General features: G+C 32.7%; 1 protein-coding gene across 2 annotated transcripts in view; it reads right to left on the reverse strand.

Annotated features, from left to right (window-relative positions):
• Positions 1-1,768: 1,768 nt before the first annotated feature.
• LOC115969301 (cyclic nucleotide-gated ion channel 1-like) overlaps positions 1,769-16,524 on the reverse strand; it is a 41,993-nt gene continuing 27,237 nt past the window's right edge. For both annotated transcript variants that reach the window (XM_031088920.1, XM_031088919.1), the window contains 5 exons: positions 13,734-14,029; positions 12,782-12,893; positions 5,550-5,820; positions 5,221-5,441; positions 1,769-2,440 (listed from right to left, as the gene is read on the reverse strand). In XM_031088920.1, coding sequence (XP_030944780.1) covers positions 1,982-2,440; positions 5,221-5,441; positions 5,550-5,820; positions 12,782-12,893; positions 13,734-14,029 — 1,359 coding nt within the window. In that variant the 3' untranslated portion in view covers positions 1,769-1,981. The remainder of the gene's footprint in view (positions 2,441-5,220; positions 5,442-5,549; positions 5,821-12,781; positions 12,894-13,733; positions 14,030-16,524) is intronic.

Raw genomic sequence — 16,524 nt, forward strand, 5'->3', positions numbered from 1 at the left:
GTAAATGACCAGTATATTGGTTGAAATCAACTACTGCAACTATGTTTGTGAATCAACATCTTGAACAAAGGTGAGATTGTTTGGTATTTTGGTGGAGAAACTTAAGACTAATGAAATGATGACTAAATGAACATAAAAATAGTGAGTTTAATTGAGAAATCATGAGAAAAACACTATCTTTCTAGCTACTAAAGGTTAGAAAACTCAATCAAGTCCTTACAAAAACTGTTCTTACACTCTTTGAAACTTAAAATTATTCTGAATGATTTGGAAAAACTTCACTATGTGTGAAAAAAGTGGGATCTTTTGAAGGTGAAAAGTGGGGGTATTTATAGAGTTTATTAAGCTCTTGGTTTTGGTGGGACATTCTGGCCAGCCATTTGGCCAGGCTGATTGACTAGAAGATCCCACCAAAATAGAAGTAAATTGATTTTAGGCTTTTGTCACAAAGATGCATATGCCACAACTTTGGTGCATAAGCATCTTTGCTACGCAGTTTACAAAAATGGGTTGGAAATGGAATTTTGGGTTAAAACTTGGGGTTTTTGTTTTTGGTCATTGAGTTTCAAATACAATACTAATAATTTTGCTAGTAATTTAATTTCTCGTCATTAGGACTGGGGACTTCGAGTATACAAAGGCCATGCAAAACAAAATAGAATGTTTACAACATCAGTTATAACTTACAAACTAAAATAATTAAAAGGTGTAAACATAAGACTTTAGGCAAATTCCTTATTTGAATTAAAAAATTTTACCCTTAACAATTTATCGTTTCATGCATTATTCTCTTTCTAATTCTACCATTATCATTTCCAGAATCCAAACAAGTAGCAACCTTATGCCTAGAAAAACAAACTTAATGCTACAAAGACATCAAAACAAACTATTGCTTTGCAACAACAGTACTATCAGGCTTTGCTGGATTCTGAAGTTTTCTCAAAACACCACCAACGCTATCACTATTATCCATCTTCAGGTGATTGCGGCGCCAGATTCATTGTACACCTAAAGCTGCCTTGGACTGCAGTTGCTCTTGCCCTAATCTTGACAACTTAGATCGCCATATTTGTTTTAAGTCATGGGCCATTAGAGCAAAGGCTTCCACTTTTGTGTGTGTTTTCAGGGTTTTTGAAGAAATAGGGAGTTTTGATAGGTTGTACATGTCGTCGGAGGTAGGTTTCAAAACCCGGTTTCTCAAAAAAATAAAAAATAAAAAAGGTGTCAAAACCCATTCAAAAAGTTTTCCTCCAAAGTACTAACATTTTTCAAGACATACAGCATGTTGAGAGTCAGTTCCTGCCCTATTATTGCTTGTACAAGTCCATACAATGCCTTCCGTAATCAAGAATACCCCATCAGTTCCTGCTCATTGTAGAACACTGGTTTGAGAGAGTTGCAGATTTTAAGCAATTGTGGTTCATGCTTAGCCAACCCACTGTCTTTTATGATATTCAGTTGATCAAGAAAAACAAATATAAGTTGAAGTATAAATCTAGTTCATAACCATAAAAAGAGATGCTGAAGTTGAAATTGCCACAAAAGTATAAACTAATTAACCTTTAATCATATTACACTAGCAATACGAGCAGTTAATGCATGAATTAATTAAAGAAACATAGTTTTTACCATTATTATTTCACAGGTTCTGCTTTTCCATCGCTAGAAAAACAAAGAATAATATTAGAAATACAAACTATTTTATAAACGGCTGATGTGGTGAGTGATTATTGGTAAATAAAAATGTGATATTTATGGTGGGTATGGATGAAAACCAATAAGAAATTGACTACATCAACATTTTTACAAAATGTTATAAAATAGTTTGTGTCTGTAGTATTACTCCAAAAACAAATCTTTATATAGGAAAGACATCAAAACAATCCATTGCTTTTCAACAACAATGTCAAGTACTACTAGATTCAGAAGTTTTCTTGAAGCACCAACACTTGGTTGATTGCAGCACCGAACTCAATGTAAATTAAATAGAAGCTTCCTTGGATTCAACAACAACATCAAGCTCTACTGGATTCTGATCGTGGAGCAAGATTCCTTGAGTGGAAGCTACGACAATATCCTTCAAGTCGTTGGCCATCAAAGCAAAGACTTCCACTTTCGTGTGGGTTTTGAGGGTTTTGGAGGAAACGGGGAGTTTGGATAGGTTAAACACGTTGACAGAGGAAGGATTCCAAAGCAATTCAAGAAGTTCTTCTCCAAAGAAGTGACCTTTCTCAAGACACTCAACATGCTTTCCTTCACCATTATTACTGCTTGGATAGGTCCATGCAATGCCATACGTAATCAAGAATACCGCATCAATTGGGTCTCCCTCCTTAACAATGTAGCTTTGCTCGTTGTAGAACATTGGCTTGAGTGAGTTGCAGATGTTAAGCAAAAGTTGTTGATGCTTAGTCAAGTCATTCTTTTTTATGACATTGAGCTGAGAAAGAAAAACGAATTAGTTGAACTACAAATCTATTTACTAACCCAAAAAAAAAAAAATGAAAAAAAAAAAAGAAGGGAGAGAGAGATGGTTAAGTTGAAATTACCATAAAATTCAATAATTTTTTTCTCTAACTACAAAACAAAAAGGACAAAAAGAGATTTCAAATATTTTTTTATAATATATTAATTTAGAGTTGTATTTTACTATGATTGCATGGTTACAGCCTATTACAACTTTTAGGTTGAACAAACTTTAATATCAACCAAAAACCTGATGCACAAACGTTAATGCACACCCAAAAAATTTGAAATTGTGAAGTCACGATTTCCAAACAATCTTGACTTTAAGTCAAGAAAAAGTTACAATTTAAGTTGTTTTTTTCGCATTTGTAAAGATGTATGTATTAACGTGCGTGTAATAAGTACTACTTTTTAATATTATATATTTTTTATCAAATACAAAATTAACGATTTTACTAACTAATTATAAAAGAACTTTCAAAATTTATATCTAGATTACATTAAAAGAATAGGTTAAAAAACGATTTAATGAGAATTTAAGGCTAACTTTTTATTCTGATTTTAAGGGTATCATGTCATAGTGATAGCAACATGATCTTTGATAAAGACCAGAAATCGAAATGATATATATATATATATATATATATATATAGCAATAGAGCAATAAATTTGTGTTTCAGCCCTTTTTGAATGACTTGACCAAAGTTTATTATACCGTATATGATACTAGTTAGGACAGCACGTGCAAGGCACGTGCTTGTCATGGAAAAAAAGTATTGTAGTAATTAAGGTTAATTCTAGATTTTATTTGTATTACAAAACAAAGATATGAATCATTTGATTTTTAAAATATATAGAAATTTATATTAATCAAAAGAGACATTAATTTTAAGAATTTTGATAATTATGTCGTAAAAAGTTAATTTCATTCGTTTAAGAATTTTGATCAACCACAAAGTTAGGGTAGCTATTTAAAAAATAAATATTTATTAACTATAATAGTTTTTTAGTACCTACTTACTAAAGACAATATATCTATTCTCTAAAAACTTCTAAGAATGATAACGAATATCATCATCTTTCAACAATAAACAACTGAGTTTTGCTAAGAAATTTAAAATTAAAAGGAAAAAAAAAAAGATAAGAAAAGGCTTGTGTCATTAAATATCATCATTCTAACTTTCTAAGAATTTTTATCATTTAAAACTCAAAATACATAAAGAAAATTTTTAGGATGTTAAAATTTAGCAGGAGTAATTTAGACATTACATAATAAAATATTTTAAGAATCATAAACTTTCATTAGGGTTTAACTAAGAGAATAACAATATGATATATTTGCTATTTTCCAAAATATTAAGGGAAAAATTGCATGATTTTAAATTTTAAGGAAGAATTGTAAACTACCCCAAACATAAAGGACGAAAAATGTTTTTTTCCTAAGTTTTTGTTTTTGTGTGCAAAACTATGTGTTTTTACTTAAAATAGTGTGTAAAGAAAAAAATATACAAAAGTCAACCCAAAAAAATTGTATGTGGAATAGTAAATTTTGGCTCAACAAAGTTGATTAAGCCAACTTGGTACTATAGCTACTGTTCAAAACTTAATTTAAAAAAAGAAGAAAAAGAAAAAAGAAGAAGACAAAGTTGCTCAACAAAATGGCACTGTAGATGTATAGCACAAAAACAATGGATGTATCGTGCAAAAACACTGTACGCGCATTCGCGCTTTTATATAGAAGAAAAAGGAGCACAAAACGATTATTGAAAAAAAAAAAAAAATACATATTGAACAAACCAAAAGTATTATAGGTTTTACACATTCAACTAACAAGTGTTACAACATTTTCACAAAACATTTATTTTTAGTTGTAGTTGGTCACAATTTCATATTTTATTATTTTATTTTGGAAATTAACACCTCAATAATTGTGAAAATATTGTGAAATTTGTTATGTCAGTAGAACAATATATATAAAAAAAAAGTACAAACGGAAGACGAAAAAAAAATGTAACTACTGTAGCTACAGTGCCGCCTAGTACTGTAGCTACTATTAAAAAAAAAAAGACAAAGTGGCTCACCAAAATTGCACCGTAGATAAACAATGGAAAACGTTGTATGAACAGTGGCAAAGTACTGTAGCGGAATAGCTGCTTTTTATATAGTTAATAGATATATAAGAAAAATGAGCACAAATCGATGATTGGAAAAAAAAAAAAAAAAAGTACATATTGAACAAACCAAAAGTACTATAACTTTTACACATTCACTTAATAAGTGTCACAACATTTTCAGAAAACATTTATTTTTAGTTGTGGTTGGTCACAATTTCATATTTTATTATTTTATTTTGACTTATAAGAAATTGACACCTCAATAATTGTGAAAATATTATGAAATTTGTTGTGTCAGTATAACAATATATATAAGAAAAAAATACAAATGGAAGACCGAAGAAAAAAAAAAAAAAAAAACTGTAACTACTGTAGGTACAATGCCTCCTGATACTGTAGCTACGGTTCGAAACTTAAAAAAAAAGTGCTCACCAAAATTCACTGTAGATGAACAGTGAAATAAGTGGTTTGAACAGTGTTAAAATATTGTTGCGGCATAGCGCTTTTTATATAATTAATAGATAATATAGATATTATGTATCATCTTTTATTTTGGATGAAAGTTATTGTACCATTATTAGTCATTATGCATAGGACAAAGAGTTATTTAGAAAAGTTATGGAGAGGTGAAGAAACTCACATTCTTTAGCAGATTTAAGCAGATATGGCGCTTGACATCGCTTTGAAGTTTCAAAGGAAGATCAGGGATCAGGTTCTCCACATTAACATCTTCGTCTTCGTCAAATCTGTTATGTATGAACTCAATTATACGGCTTTTCATTGCTGTAGGGACCTTTTCCTTGGAAAGCCACAATTCAATGTTTGCTTCTTGTCTTTTCCTTCGTTTACTTGATTTCACAACTGTTTAGCACAATATATTTTTCAGAATTTTGAAAATAGAGTGAAAATTTTAAAAGCTAGCTAGACTTTAAAAAAAATTCTATTCTCAAACCCCTAAAACAAACAGGCCTTTCGTCTCCTCGAGTGCTTTCTTCTCTTCTTCACGTTTTCTGATCATCTCCTCGAGTGCTTTCTTCTCTTCTTCATGCATCTCCTCGAGTGCTTTCTTCTCTTCTTCACGTTTTCTGATCATCTCCTCGAGTGCTTTCTTTTCTTCTTCACATTTTCTGATCATCTCCTCAAGTGCTTTCTTCTCTTCTTCATAATTTCCCCCCACCTTGTGTCCTTTCTTCTCTTCATATTTTTTAATTGATTTTGAAGCTCTTCGCTGCATGTACATCTGTCCCACTTCTATAAATAGTAAGTTCAATTCACAATATCTTACAATATATATTTAGGCATAAAAAAAGTATACTTATAAGTATACAACATCTCATTCTCTCATTCTTTCATTACACTAAAATTGAGAAGTACAGCTCAAGAATATCTCTTAAAAAAAAAAAATCAAATGTAAAAAAGGAAGGAGGGGTTTGATGGAGGTCATGCACATGGCATAATAAAATGTAATTGACTTTGGAATAAAAAAGGTATTTTAATGAAATCTTTGATGAAGTTCAAAATAATAAATATTATGAAGTTTCAAGGTATTGGAAGACCACAAACAATAAATGTTATGAAGTTCCAAGATGGTGAAGTTTGACGTAAAGAGTTCCAAGCTGGTTCATCTAATTTACTTATTATATTATTAATTTAGGATCTGTTTGGATATAACTTATTGTTGAAAACTAAAAACTGAAAATACTGTAACAAAATAATTTTTAAATGTGTGAATAGTACAGTAAGACCAATTTTTAAAGTTTTTTTTTTTGCTGAATAAAGTACTTGTGGGTCTCATGAGTAGTACACAGGACCCACTGAAAAATGCACAACACAGCTGAAAATTGAAATTCAGCTCTATCCAAACATAGGCTTATAGGAAAAGTTAATCGATGCCATAGAGCATTCATTTAGGAAGTATTTTTTATTTTTTATTTTTATAGAAAAAGAAAAAAACATAGTAAAAATACTATTTTTGGTCATTATATTATAGGGTCATAATCAATTTAGTCTTTGTCATTAACTTACTAAAAAAATGCTTATATGACTAACAGTGTACATTGCTAGCATGTTTAATGCTGATATGTGTAAATTTTAGTGTCCATATCACTGCTTAGATGACAAATTAAATTAGCCCATCAACATATAAAAAAAAAAATTTAACCAATTTTATCCTTTATCTTTTTTTTTTCTTTTAATTTTCTTACCATTTCTCGGTATCCAAACAGATTTTATTTTTATATTCTCAATTTTATTTTTCACTTTTGCTATTTCTTTGTAAACAAACAGATCTTCATTTTTATTTTCTCAATTTTATTTTTTACTTTATTGCAATGTCTTGGTAAATAAACAGTGTCACATGCATTAACCCAGATCCACCACCTCCAAACTCGAATTACCACCACCGACCTAGATCCACCACTACCATATTAATCACCACCAACCCTAAAATAAAATTTCAACCACAACTAAGACCTATCACGGATCAAAGAAGAAGAGACCGAGTAGGTGAGTCCAAGAAAAGTAGAGATAGAGGGAGAGAGGGAGGAGACCACCTTGATTGTGGCTCATGGCAGTATACAGTGAGGAAGGAGAGTGATTGGTGATGATTGGCGAGCCCAGGAAGGAGAGCTACCGCCAACAATCCCGGATGACAAGAACTCATCAGTCATCACTAAATTGTTAAATCCAAACACAAAGAACACCTGAAGAAGAATGGGATGCTGTGTTCCTCTTTCTTCCTTTTCATTTCAATTTCATTTCAATATGCAAAAAACACAAACCCATCAAACCAAATTTAATGGGAATGGTTGTACTTAATAGATCCATGGCATCACGTGGTGAGTATGGGTCTAGGAGCTGTGTTCGTGTATCAATTCCTCAAAAATAAAAAAGTTCCTCAAAAGTAAAAATGTCATCTAGATCTCTATTCTAAATTTCTTAGCTATTTGTATTTTTCATGGATTAATTATTTTAATTTTGGTGCTGGTGGTTTGCCTTTTTTATTTTGAATTTTTCATAATTAATTTTTGTTAATTTGTTTTTTATTTAGATCCTAACATGACATTCTTTAAAGAGTTTAGCTTATCTCTAGTATTTTTTGTAACTGGACACCTCCTTTTGTTCTAAATAACAATAGCAAGTGATAGTGAGTTTTAATCTCCGCATTTTATTTAGTTAGTAGATAATGTGGCAATTTCTCATTAAAATAAAAGGAGATTCCAATTTAAAAAATATTAGAGGTAAGCTAAACTCAAAACTCTAAACCAAAAAAACAAATAAACAAAAGCGCATTATTACATGCGCAAAGTGCTGTGATGAGCCTAGTGCCACATAAGCTTTAATTGTGCCAACCGGGCATGCCATTAACCACGTAAACATTTTCTATTAGTAAGTTGACGGTATGTACTAAATTTACTTTAAATTGAAAATAACAATGATTAAATTGATTGCTACCAAAATGTAGGAACTAAATTGACTATAACTCCAAAATATAGGGACCAAAATAATATTTTTACCCCCAAAAAAATATGATTTTTCATAACTTTTTATATTTCCCATTAAAATAGTATCAAAACTTTTATAAAATGGTTAATTAACAAATACTATAAAAGCATTAGTAGACTCTTAATTTAAATTTCCTATAAGTTTACCCATATTACTTGTAAGAAAATTAGTGCAGTAAAATGAATTGAATCATTTTCTGGTGCAAGCCTTTTGAGGTTTCCCTTGAAAAGCATAAGTGGTCCTCTAGTTGGTGAGTCACAATCCTTGAGTGAGTATGTGAGGGAGTCCCTAAGTAGACAATTGGAGAGGTTGAGGAAGTCTGTCTCCTTAAGCTAGTGATTCTTGATGTTGGGTGCATGGCACCTAGTGGGTCCAGCCCACTTGCTTGCCAATCTTGTCAAAGCTCATTTACGAGCTTGTCTTCTCAAGCCCCACAAAATCAGCTTTTGGTTTAATGCAAAGTTGATGCAAGGCGTGTCTGATCATGCTGAAGAAAAAGAAAAGAAAGGAGCAAAGGCCTTTCGGCCTTGAGTGGAGAGCAAGAGAGCCATTTTCGGCCCATTTTGGTGTGAGTTCCAGAGAAAGCAAGAAACAGAGAGAGAGAGCTTGAGAAGTGCAGTCTGAATGAAGAGATAGAGAGAAATACAGTGAAAGTGTGAGAGAGTCAAAAAGAAAAAAAAGATATTTTTCTTTGCTCAAGTTAGACAGGAAGATAAATTAGTGGAGTTCTCGTGGAGTTTTTGAATGCTACAACTATGGAGAGTTGAAGTATGCAGATGAAGATTTTGTTACTAGTTTTGTGGTGAGATTATATTTACTCCTTGATATTTATTTGTTGTATATCCAATTTATTGTGGACTCAAGTTTAGTACAAACTTGAGAGTTGTAATCTAAGTTGCATGGACACGGACACGGGGATACGACAATTTTTGAAAAATAAGGATATGACACGGCGTAGACACAACAATTAAATAATTAATTAGATTTTATATTTAGTCATATTTTTAAAAAAATTTAGACATAAAAATCGTTTATATCTAGAATTTAAGTTATGTAAGAACTACAAATAAGTAAACTAACACCCAAAGTAGTACAATATTACACATAAAATGTTTAGCGTACAAACCAAAAGTTTAAATAGGCTACATTCAACATCAAACTAAAAACATAAAAGGAAAACGTGAATAAGAAACAAAAAAAAAAAATCATAATAAAAAGTATTACACAGTGACACAATGACAGTGAGAGTGGGATTAAAAAAAAAAAAAGGCATTATAACTTATAAGTGAGTAACAGTACACCCATTCATCCAAATATCTAGGGGGGAAAAAAACAGAGAGAGAGAAGAGAAAAGGTCGGATTGGTTGTCCATGCCGAGAGAGAGAGAGAGAGAGATCAGACGGGATAGGGCACGACGTCGACGTCTATGGAGCTCGCCGATCAGCCCGATCTAGCTCCGACGAGGGACAGAGGGCAATAGGTAGAGGTCAGAGGGAGGGTGGGTTGAGAACTTGAGATGTGGGTTTCAATTTTCAGTGTAATGACTTCTCAGACTCTAAGCTTGCTTTTTTGTTTTAGGATATATCACAAAATCAATGGTATTGGTAAGTTCATCTGTCAAAATGTGTGAATTTTTTTTTTCCCATTGCTGGCATGTCAGACGTGTTGAAGCCGCATCGGCGCCGTGTCAGAGAAGTGGGAAAAAAAGAAAAAAAGAAAAAAGAGAGACACACTGCTCAGACACCGGAGTCTGGCGAGTCGTGCCGGTTCCGATGTTCGACATGTGTCGAACATCAGTACGTCGCCAAAAATGGCGTGTCGGTGCAACCTAGGTTGTAATCTCTATTTCATAGTGGATATTATTTGGAGCTACTCCGTGGTTTTTCCCTCTACATTGGAAGGTTTTCTACGTAAGATTTGGTGTTCTTGTATAGTTGTGTTTATGTGGTGCAAGTTGAAATTTTTTGTTTCCATAATATTGTTATTACTTAGTAGTTATATATTTTAATTCACACATAAACATTGAGGGGATTAGGATTTTTCCCCAACACTTGAGTCTATCCTATTTCCTTTAGTATTTCTTTCTTGAATACCATCAATGAAATTTCATATTTTATTGGCCATTTTCTTCCTCTATCTAGTGTATCAGAGCAAGATATTAGTTACCTCTCTGATGTTGTCAAGACTATGTGGGAGAGGAAATTGTGGTGGACGTTCGACTCCTTTAGGTGATGTTTATAAGGAAACGAGGTTAAGGCAATCAAATGCTTTTCTCTTATGTATGTTTGAGGAGTGTTTCAGTAGGTTGCCAAGGCCACACACTCAAACAATCTTCCTTTCAGATTAGGAAGAAAATGGTGAAAATGACATGGAGGATATGAGTTTCACTTTTTTGACATCGACTGGTCATGCTGATGAAGTGTTCAAGTCGAAAAGGGTGTGGTAATGGTTGTGCAGTTGTGATCCTAGAATTGTTGCCTGATAGTGGAGCTAAAAATCTTGTTATGAAATGTGTTTTGGCACCAGTTATCCAAATTTTTAGTTGGGTTGGGCTTGGTTTTGACTAGGGTTGTCGTTTGGGTTTAGAGAGTGTCAAGTGGCCACACACACTTTAGCGCATGCAAAACCATTACAATTCAATTTTGGGTCAGATTATGCATCGTTTTGTGTTGGGCTAACAAGTTTAACATTTGTTGGTCCCTTTTATTTCCTCTATGGATTAGCTAGCCTTACCATCACCAAAACATAGCAAAAGTTTGTTATTATGATTTATGGCCTGTTTGGAAGTTTAGAGAGAGAGGAGAGTAGAGTGGAGTAGAGGGGAGGAGAGTAGTGGGGAGGAGAGTAGAGGGGAATGGTTCCCCTTCATCTTGTTTGGATGTTTTTAGAATTAGTAAGGGGGAAGGGAGTAATTAGTCCTTCCCCTTGTTTGGATGTTTTAAAAATTAGAATGGAGAGGAGAAGAAATAATTTAAATAGACAAATTTACCCTTATTTGAAAATGAACTTACCACATTAGTCTATGATTAATTTGTTAGATTAAATAATTATTTAATCAACATTCTCATTCCATTAAATTCCACTAATATCCATCCAAAAAAAAAAATATATATATATATATATATACACATATAAAACTACTATTAACTATTATAAAATAATTTTTATTACCTAAAAAAAAATTATAATAAAAATTAAATTGAATTTTCTTTATTGTATATACCTGTTCGGTTGAAGAAGAATGAGTTTAACCAAAAAAACAAAAGAAGAAGAAAGAGGTTTTCCCAGCGAACCCCAAGGAGAGCCCGTCGGAGCGAGCCATCTTCGTGTCGGAGCATGGCGATTGGAGATCGACAGCGATGGTGTGGTGGTTTGGAGCGGCGGCGATGGCATGGTGTTTGGAGCGGCAGCGATGGTGGATTCTCTCTCTTTCTCTCATTTCGATCCTCTCTTTCACTCACTCCGATTCTCTCTCTCAGATTATATGTGGGTTTTGGTTTGTTTTGAATTTTTGTTGTGGGTCTCTCAGATCGGCGTGGATTGGATATCAAAATCGGCAGCAGGGACTAAAGATCGGCGGCGACAGCGTGGTGGTTTGGAGATCGGCTGCGATGGTGGATTCTCTCTCTTTCTCTCATTCTGATCCTTTCTCTCTCACTCTGATTCTCTCTCTCAGATTGGATGTGGGTTTTGGTTTTGCTTTGAATTTTTTACAGGTTCAATCCGAATCGTTTTGCTTCTTTTTTTTTTTTTTTTTTTTTTTTTTGATTTTGTTGTTAGGGTTTCAATTTCTAATGGAATTTGTATTTCATCGTGAGCTTGAATTTTTCTTGTTGGGTTGCCTTATTTGCAAAGTCAGTAACAACGGTAAATAGTCAGATTCAAATTTTTTTTTCTCATATTTTCTCGGGAAACAAACAAAAATTATTTGAATAATCTGTTTGTAATTTTGTTAATTTAAAAAGGTTAAATTATGAAATTAGTTTGATCAATAATTTATCTACTCTACTCTCCCTCCAAATCTCTCCAATTTGAGGGAATTAAAAATGAGGGGTTGGAGGTAGTTGAAACCCCTCCAAACCCCTCCAAATCCCTCCCCCTCCTTCTTTAAAAAAACTTCCAAACAATATAATTGGATTACTCTCCCTCCCTTTACTCTACTCCCCCTCCATTTTCAAACTCCCAAACAGGCCATTAGTGTCTACGGTCTACCTATCCTATTTGGATTTGATTGTACATTTGTAAAGTTAATAAGACAAATTATTCTTCATCGCAGATTTCTTCTCAAAAAAATGAAAGACAAATTATTCTTTATCACGATAATTTTTTAATCAATATAAATAACAGTTAACATCAATACTAATTAATAACAGGAACAATGATGAAAAATGACAATAATAATAATAATAATAATAATAATTATTATTATTATTATTATTATTATTATTATTATTATTATGAGATTAACAATAGTATATTATATCAATGTAATACTAGAATAGGATGATTAGCATATTACTACTTTTTTTTAGAAAGATTAGCATATTGCTTCAAAAATTAATGGTGTGTCATTCTTCCTATCTACAGACCTCTCTTTCCGTTCTCTCTACTTCATAATTGTACAACTAAAACTTATATATATATATATATATATATATAATTAAAAAATAGAGAAAAGGAAAGATTTGGGCACTTACCTGCAAATTTCCCAAGAAATATATAAATAGTAACAAGCCAAAGATGGCAATGCTAAGTGAAAAGCAGTTTTCCCATATATAGTCACTTGTTTGGAGATTTGACCCAAAAGAACTGCAAAATGGCACAACGGTAATGTATGAGATACTAATTTAAAATTTTTAATACTACAATGCAAAAAAGTAACAATGAAGAAAATTTTACATGAAATGAATAAGTTAACAGAAGATGTAAAGATTTAATACTCGTGCTTTCAATGTATGGAAACAAGGTCAAGGAGGCTTCCGGTAGGGCTATCCATTAGTAACCCATGCCCTACAAACCCGACTGGACTCAAATAAGAGAAATTGATCGATTCAATCAATGCGAGTTTTCAATTTCTCCATCAAAATCCGATGATGTTAGGTAGAGTCATAGGTCTTTACATGACAATTCGACTCCAACCGATCTGACATCAATATTCTCTGACATAGTTCACTGTCTCATTGATATGTTGGTTTCTCCGCTATATATAGTGGGATTCTGACCAAATCTGGTGAGATCTCGATCAGGGGCGAGGTTAGTTGGGTTCTGAAGAGATAAATGCTCAATAAGGCCTGATTGTGCACCTTAACTTGAAAGGTAGGGTAGTAGTAATAATCTTCCAAGACTAATGGTTTAACATCAAGTATGAAGGTCTGTATGTAGGGGTAAAAATCACTTGGGAAACTAATAACTCTATTTCTCCTTACTTTGTGCAAACAACATTAAATACTAAAATAATTAGAAGTCTAAAAAAATCAAAGGACAATGAACACCCTTGCTTAGCACAAGACAATGAAGAGTCTAATAAATAACATTAGTCCCTATTGCCATGCATTGCTTGCCCCTTAGATTTCTCAAATAATTAAGAGTACATTGCAATAGCTTAAATTATTTTAGTACATTGCAATAATTTAAGAGTACAGTGCTAACCATAGATTTCGCATGCCCCACCAGAAACTAAAAAATAATTTTTGTGGAAAATCTTCAGATTCTAAGGTACCAGACTGAAGGGATTCACCAAATATTCCAAAATCAAAGGTCGTTGAGTTTGGTGGGTTTATAGGACATATATCACTTATAAAAGAGAGATTTTTATAAGAGAGATTTCCAAAGCTGTGGTCACAGTTAAAAGAACTATGAACACATCCACTATGATTTTTACACGCTATGTGCCAGCAAGCTGCCAATCGTTGAGAGGAGAAAAAATACCAAAAGGCTCCCAATACCTAAAAGAACAAAAAATCATTAAAAATCAGTAAATTCTCTATAGATATCGTAACCAAATAATATTAATTGTTACAACAACAACAACAACAACAACAATAAAAGGAGGAAAAGAGAACTCGGAAGATATGAAACTTCTACTTATTATCTTTTAAGAGATTATAAGAAAAGACGTAGAAATAAATCATTCTCAATAAGGTGAATCCACTCCTATCCTTCTTCTTTAATTACTTAGCAAAAGACAATGAAAACCTTTTAAAGGGTCTTTTGGTGCTTTCTCCCACAATAATATTACTAGGAGAGAGTTGGATGTTGGCTTTATAGGCGTCTAAACTAGCTTAAAATTAGAGAACTCCTTATGAGATGGGCTTGGGATTTTCTAAGAAAATCGTCACACGAGCTTCTTATTTGGCACGGGGCAGTAGAGCCAAATAAAAAACAAGAAAGAAGAGGATTTGGATGCTCAAGGCAAAGCTCTTGCTCAGGGTAGGGGTTTGGTTATCGTGCCTGGTTCATATCATGTGGAGATAAGGGTATTCGACTAAATATCTCAACTTGAATCCGAACCATTTAATAATCGTGTCATGACTCTTCAACCCTAACCCAACCTGTTAATGAAGTGGCTTGACACGACCTGACTCACTTGATATGCTTAATAAACGGGTCGTGTTAAGTTGAAACAAATGTGACACAACCCATTTCAATCCACTTAATATTAAATATAATATCCATATAGAAATAAGTTCTTTACATCTTGAAAGTAACACATACACTTCAAATCTTCAACTCACATTCAAAATAACATAGTTAATAAAAATATAATATCCCTCTAGAAATAACTTATTTACACTTCAAAAGAAGTGTATACACTTCAATTCAAATTCAAAATAACATAGTTCAAGAAAAATATAATATCCACAGAACTCGCCAAATGTTAAGTATCAATATTGAAAGAGTTGGTGTGCAGACAATAGACAGATCATAACTAGGACTTTAGAAAGTTTCAATTTACAATTATATCACTGATAAGTTTCTGTAATTATTCACTTTTCTTTTTAAGTTTAAAATATAACTTGAATATAAAAGGTATTTGACAAATCTAAAATAAAATGAATACTTATTTGCTATATGAGTTAAACGGGCTGTGCTAAATCGGTCATTTTGGGTTAACACAAATAAATTAGTGTATCAAACGTGTCTATTGCGGGTCACGCGAATTGACCCACTTATGGCACATTTCTTATTGTGTCACTTTTGGATCGACCCATTTATGACCTAAACCCGATAAAGCCCAACCCTAACCCATAAAAATCCCTATCGTGTTCTCAAGTTGGGTAAAACATTGACACCCCCTAACTTAAGGGAGATTTTTCAACTGACTATTTTCCAAAAGTGACTTTAAGGCCAAACTTTTTAGCCTCACAGTTTGTTCAAGAAATTTCAATCCCTATTTAGATTATATTGTGACAAATATTAACCAAAAACCAATGGCGAAGTTAAGATTTTACTTCAGAGGGGATTCTTAACTAACATACATATGTCTCCATATACATATATACATATATAGATATAGGCATATTGTCCAATTTAGAAAATTTAAATGAAACTCGTTCAAATATTAAGTGGCATTATAATGTTATAAAACCAATGAAAATATAAAATATCCTTTATATTGTGTTTAGTTGTTAGGGTTTTTAAATATAAATAAGCCATGTTATAATTTTTCATTTCCAAAATTACAATTATGATTCTCATATAATGATTTTGGAAGTTCAAATATGTGTGAATACACAAGAGCTTGTTTAGTCCCCCAATTAAAAGTTACAGCTCAGTTGCTTTTACTCTAACTTAGACTAAGTGTGGAATAAGAGTAAATGGGTGTAAACAAACGATAAAACTACTCTAAGCCATATTCATCAAATATCAACAATAAAATGAAAGCTAAAAGAGTAGAGAAGAAGGATGCTAACACAACATAACACCGAGACGTGTTATCGAAGAGAAAACCGACGAACTCGGCGAAAAACCTCTCCACCGCTTTCAAGCGGTAAATCAATCCACTAGAGAATAAGTTGGAGTACATGAATAACAAAAAACCCTCCAAGCCTAGTCTACCCCATGTACTTGAGCACTCCAAACTCCTGCTACCAACTGACTTGACGAATCCTTATCTTCTCTAGCTTTCTCAGGTCACGCAATTCAGCCCGATTGCATGCACCAATGATTGGCTTCTTCCAATGATTCCCAGCAACACCAAAATCTCACTTTATACTCAAATTGGGTGTGGTAAGTGTTTGGGCTATCAACCTCTCAATGATTTGGACATGGAGAGGTAGGAGTAGAGAAAAATCACAAGGGAATATGTAGATGATTGTGGGTATAACAATCTTTAACTCTCAAGTGTGTATGCTAGGGTTTTCTCTCTAAAAAGCACTCCTTATAATATGGGTAATGAGGGTATAAATAGTGTGGGTGAAGACACGATAGAACAGATATG

This window comes from Quercus lobata, chromosome 11 (assembly GCF_001633185.2).
Source record: "Quercus lobata isolate SW786 chromosome 11, ValleyOak3.0 Primary Assembly, whole genome shotgun sequence".
Taxonomy (NCBI): domain Eukaryota; kingdom Viridiplantae; phylum Streptophyta; class Magnoliopsida; order Fagales; family Fagaceae; genus Quercus; species Quercus lobata.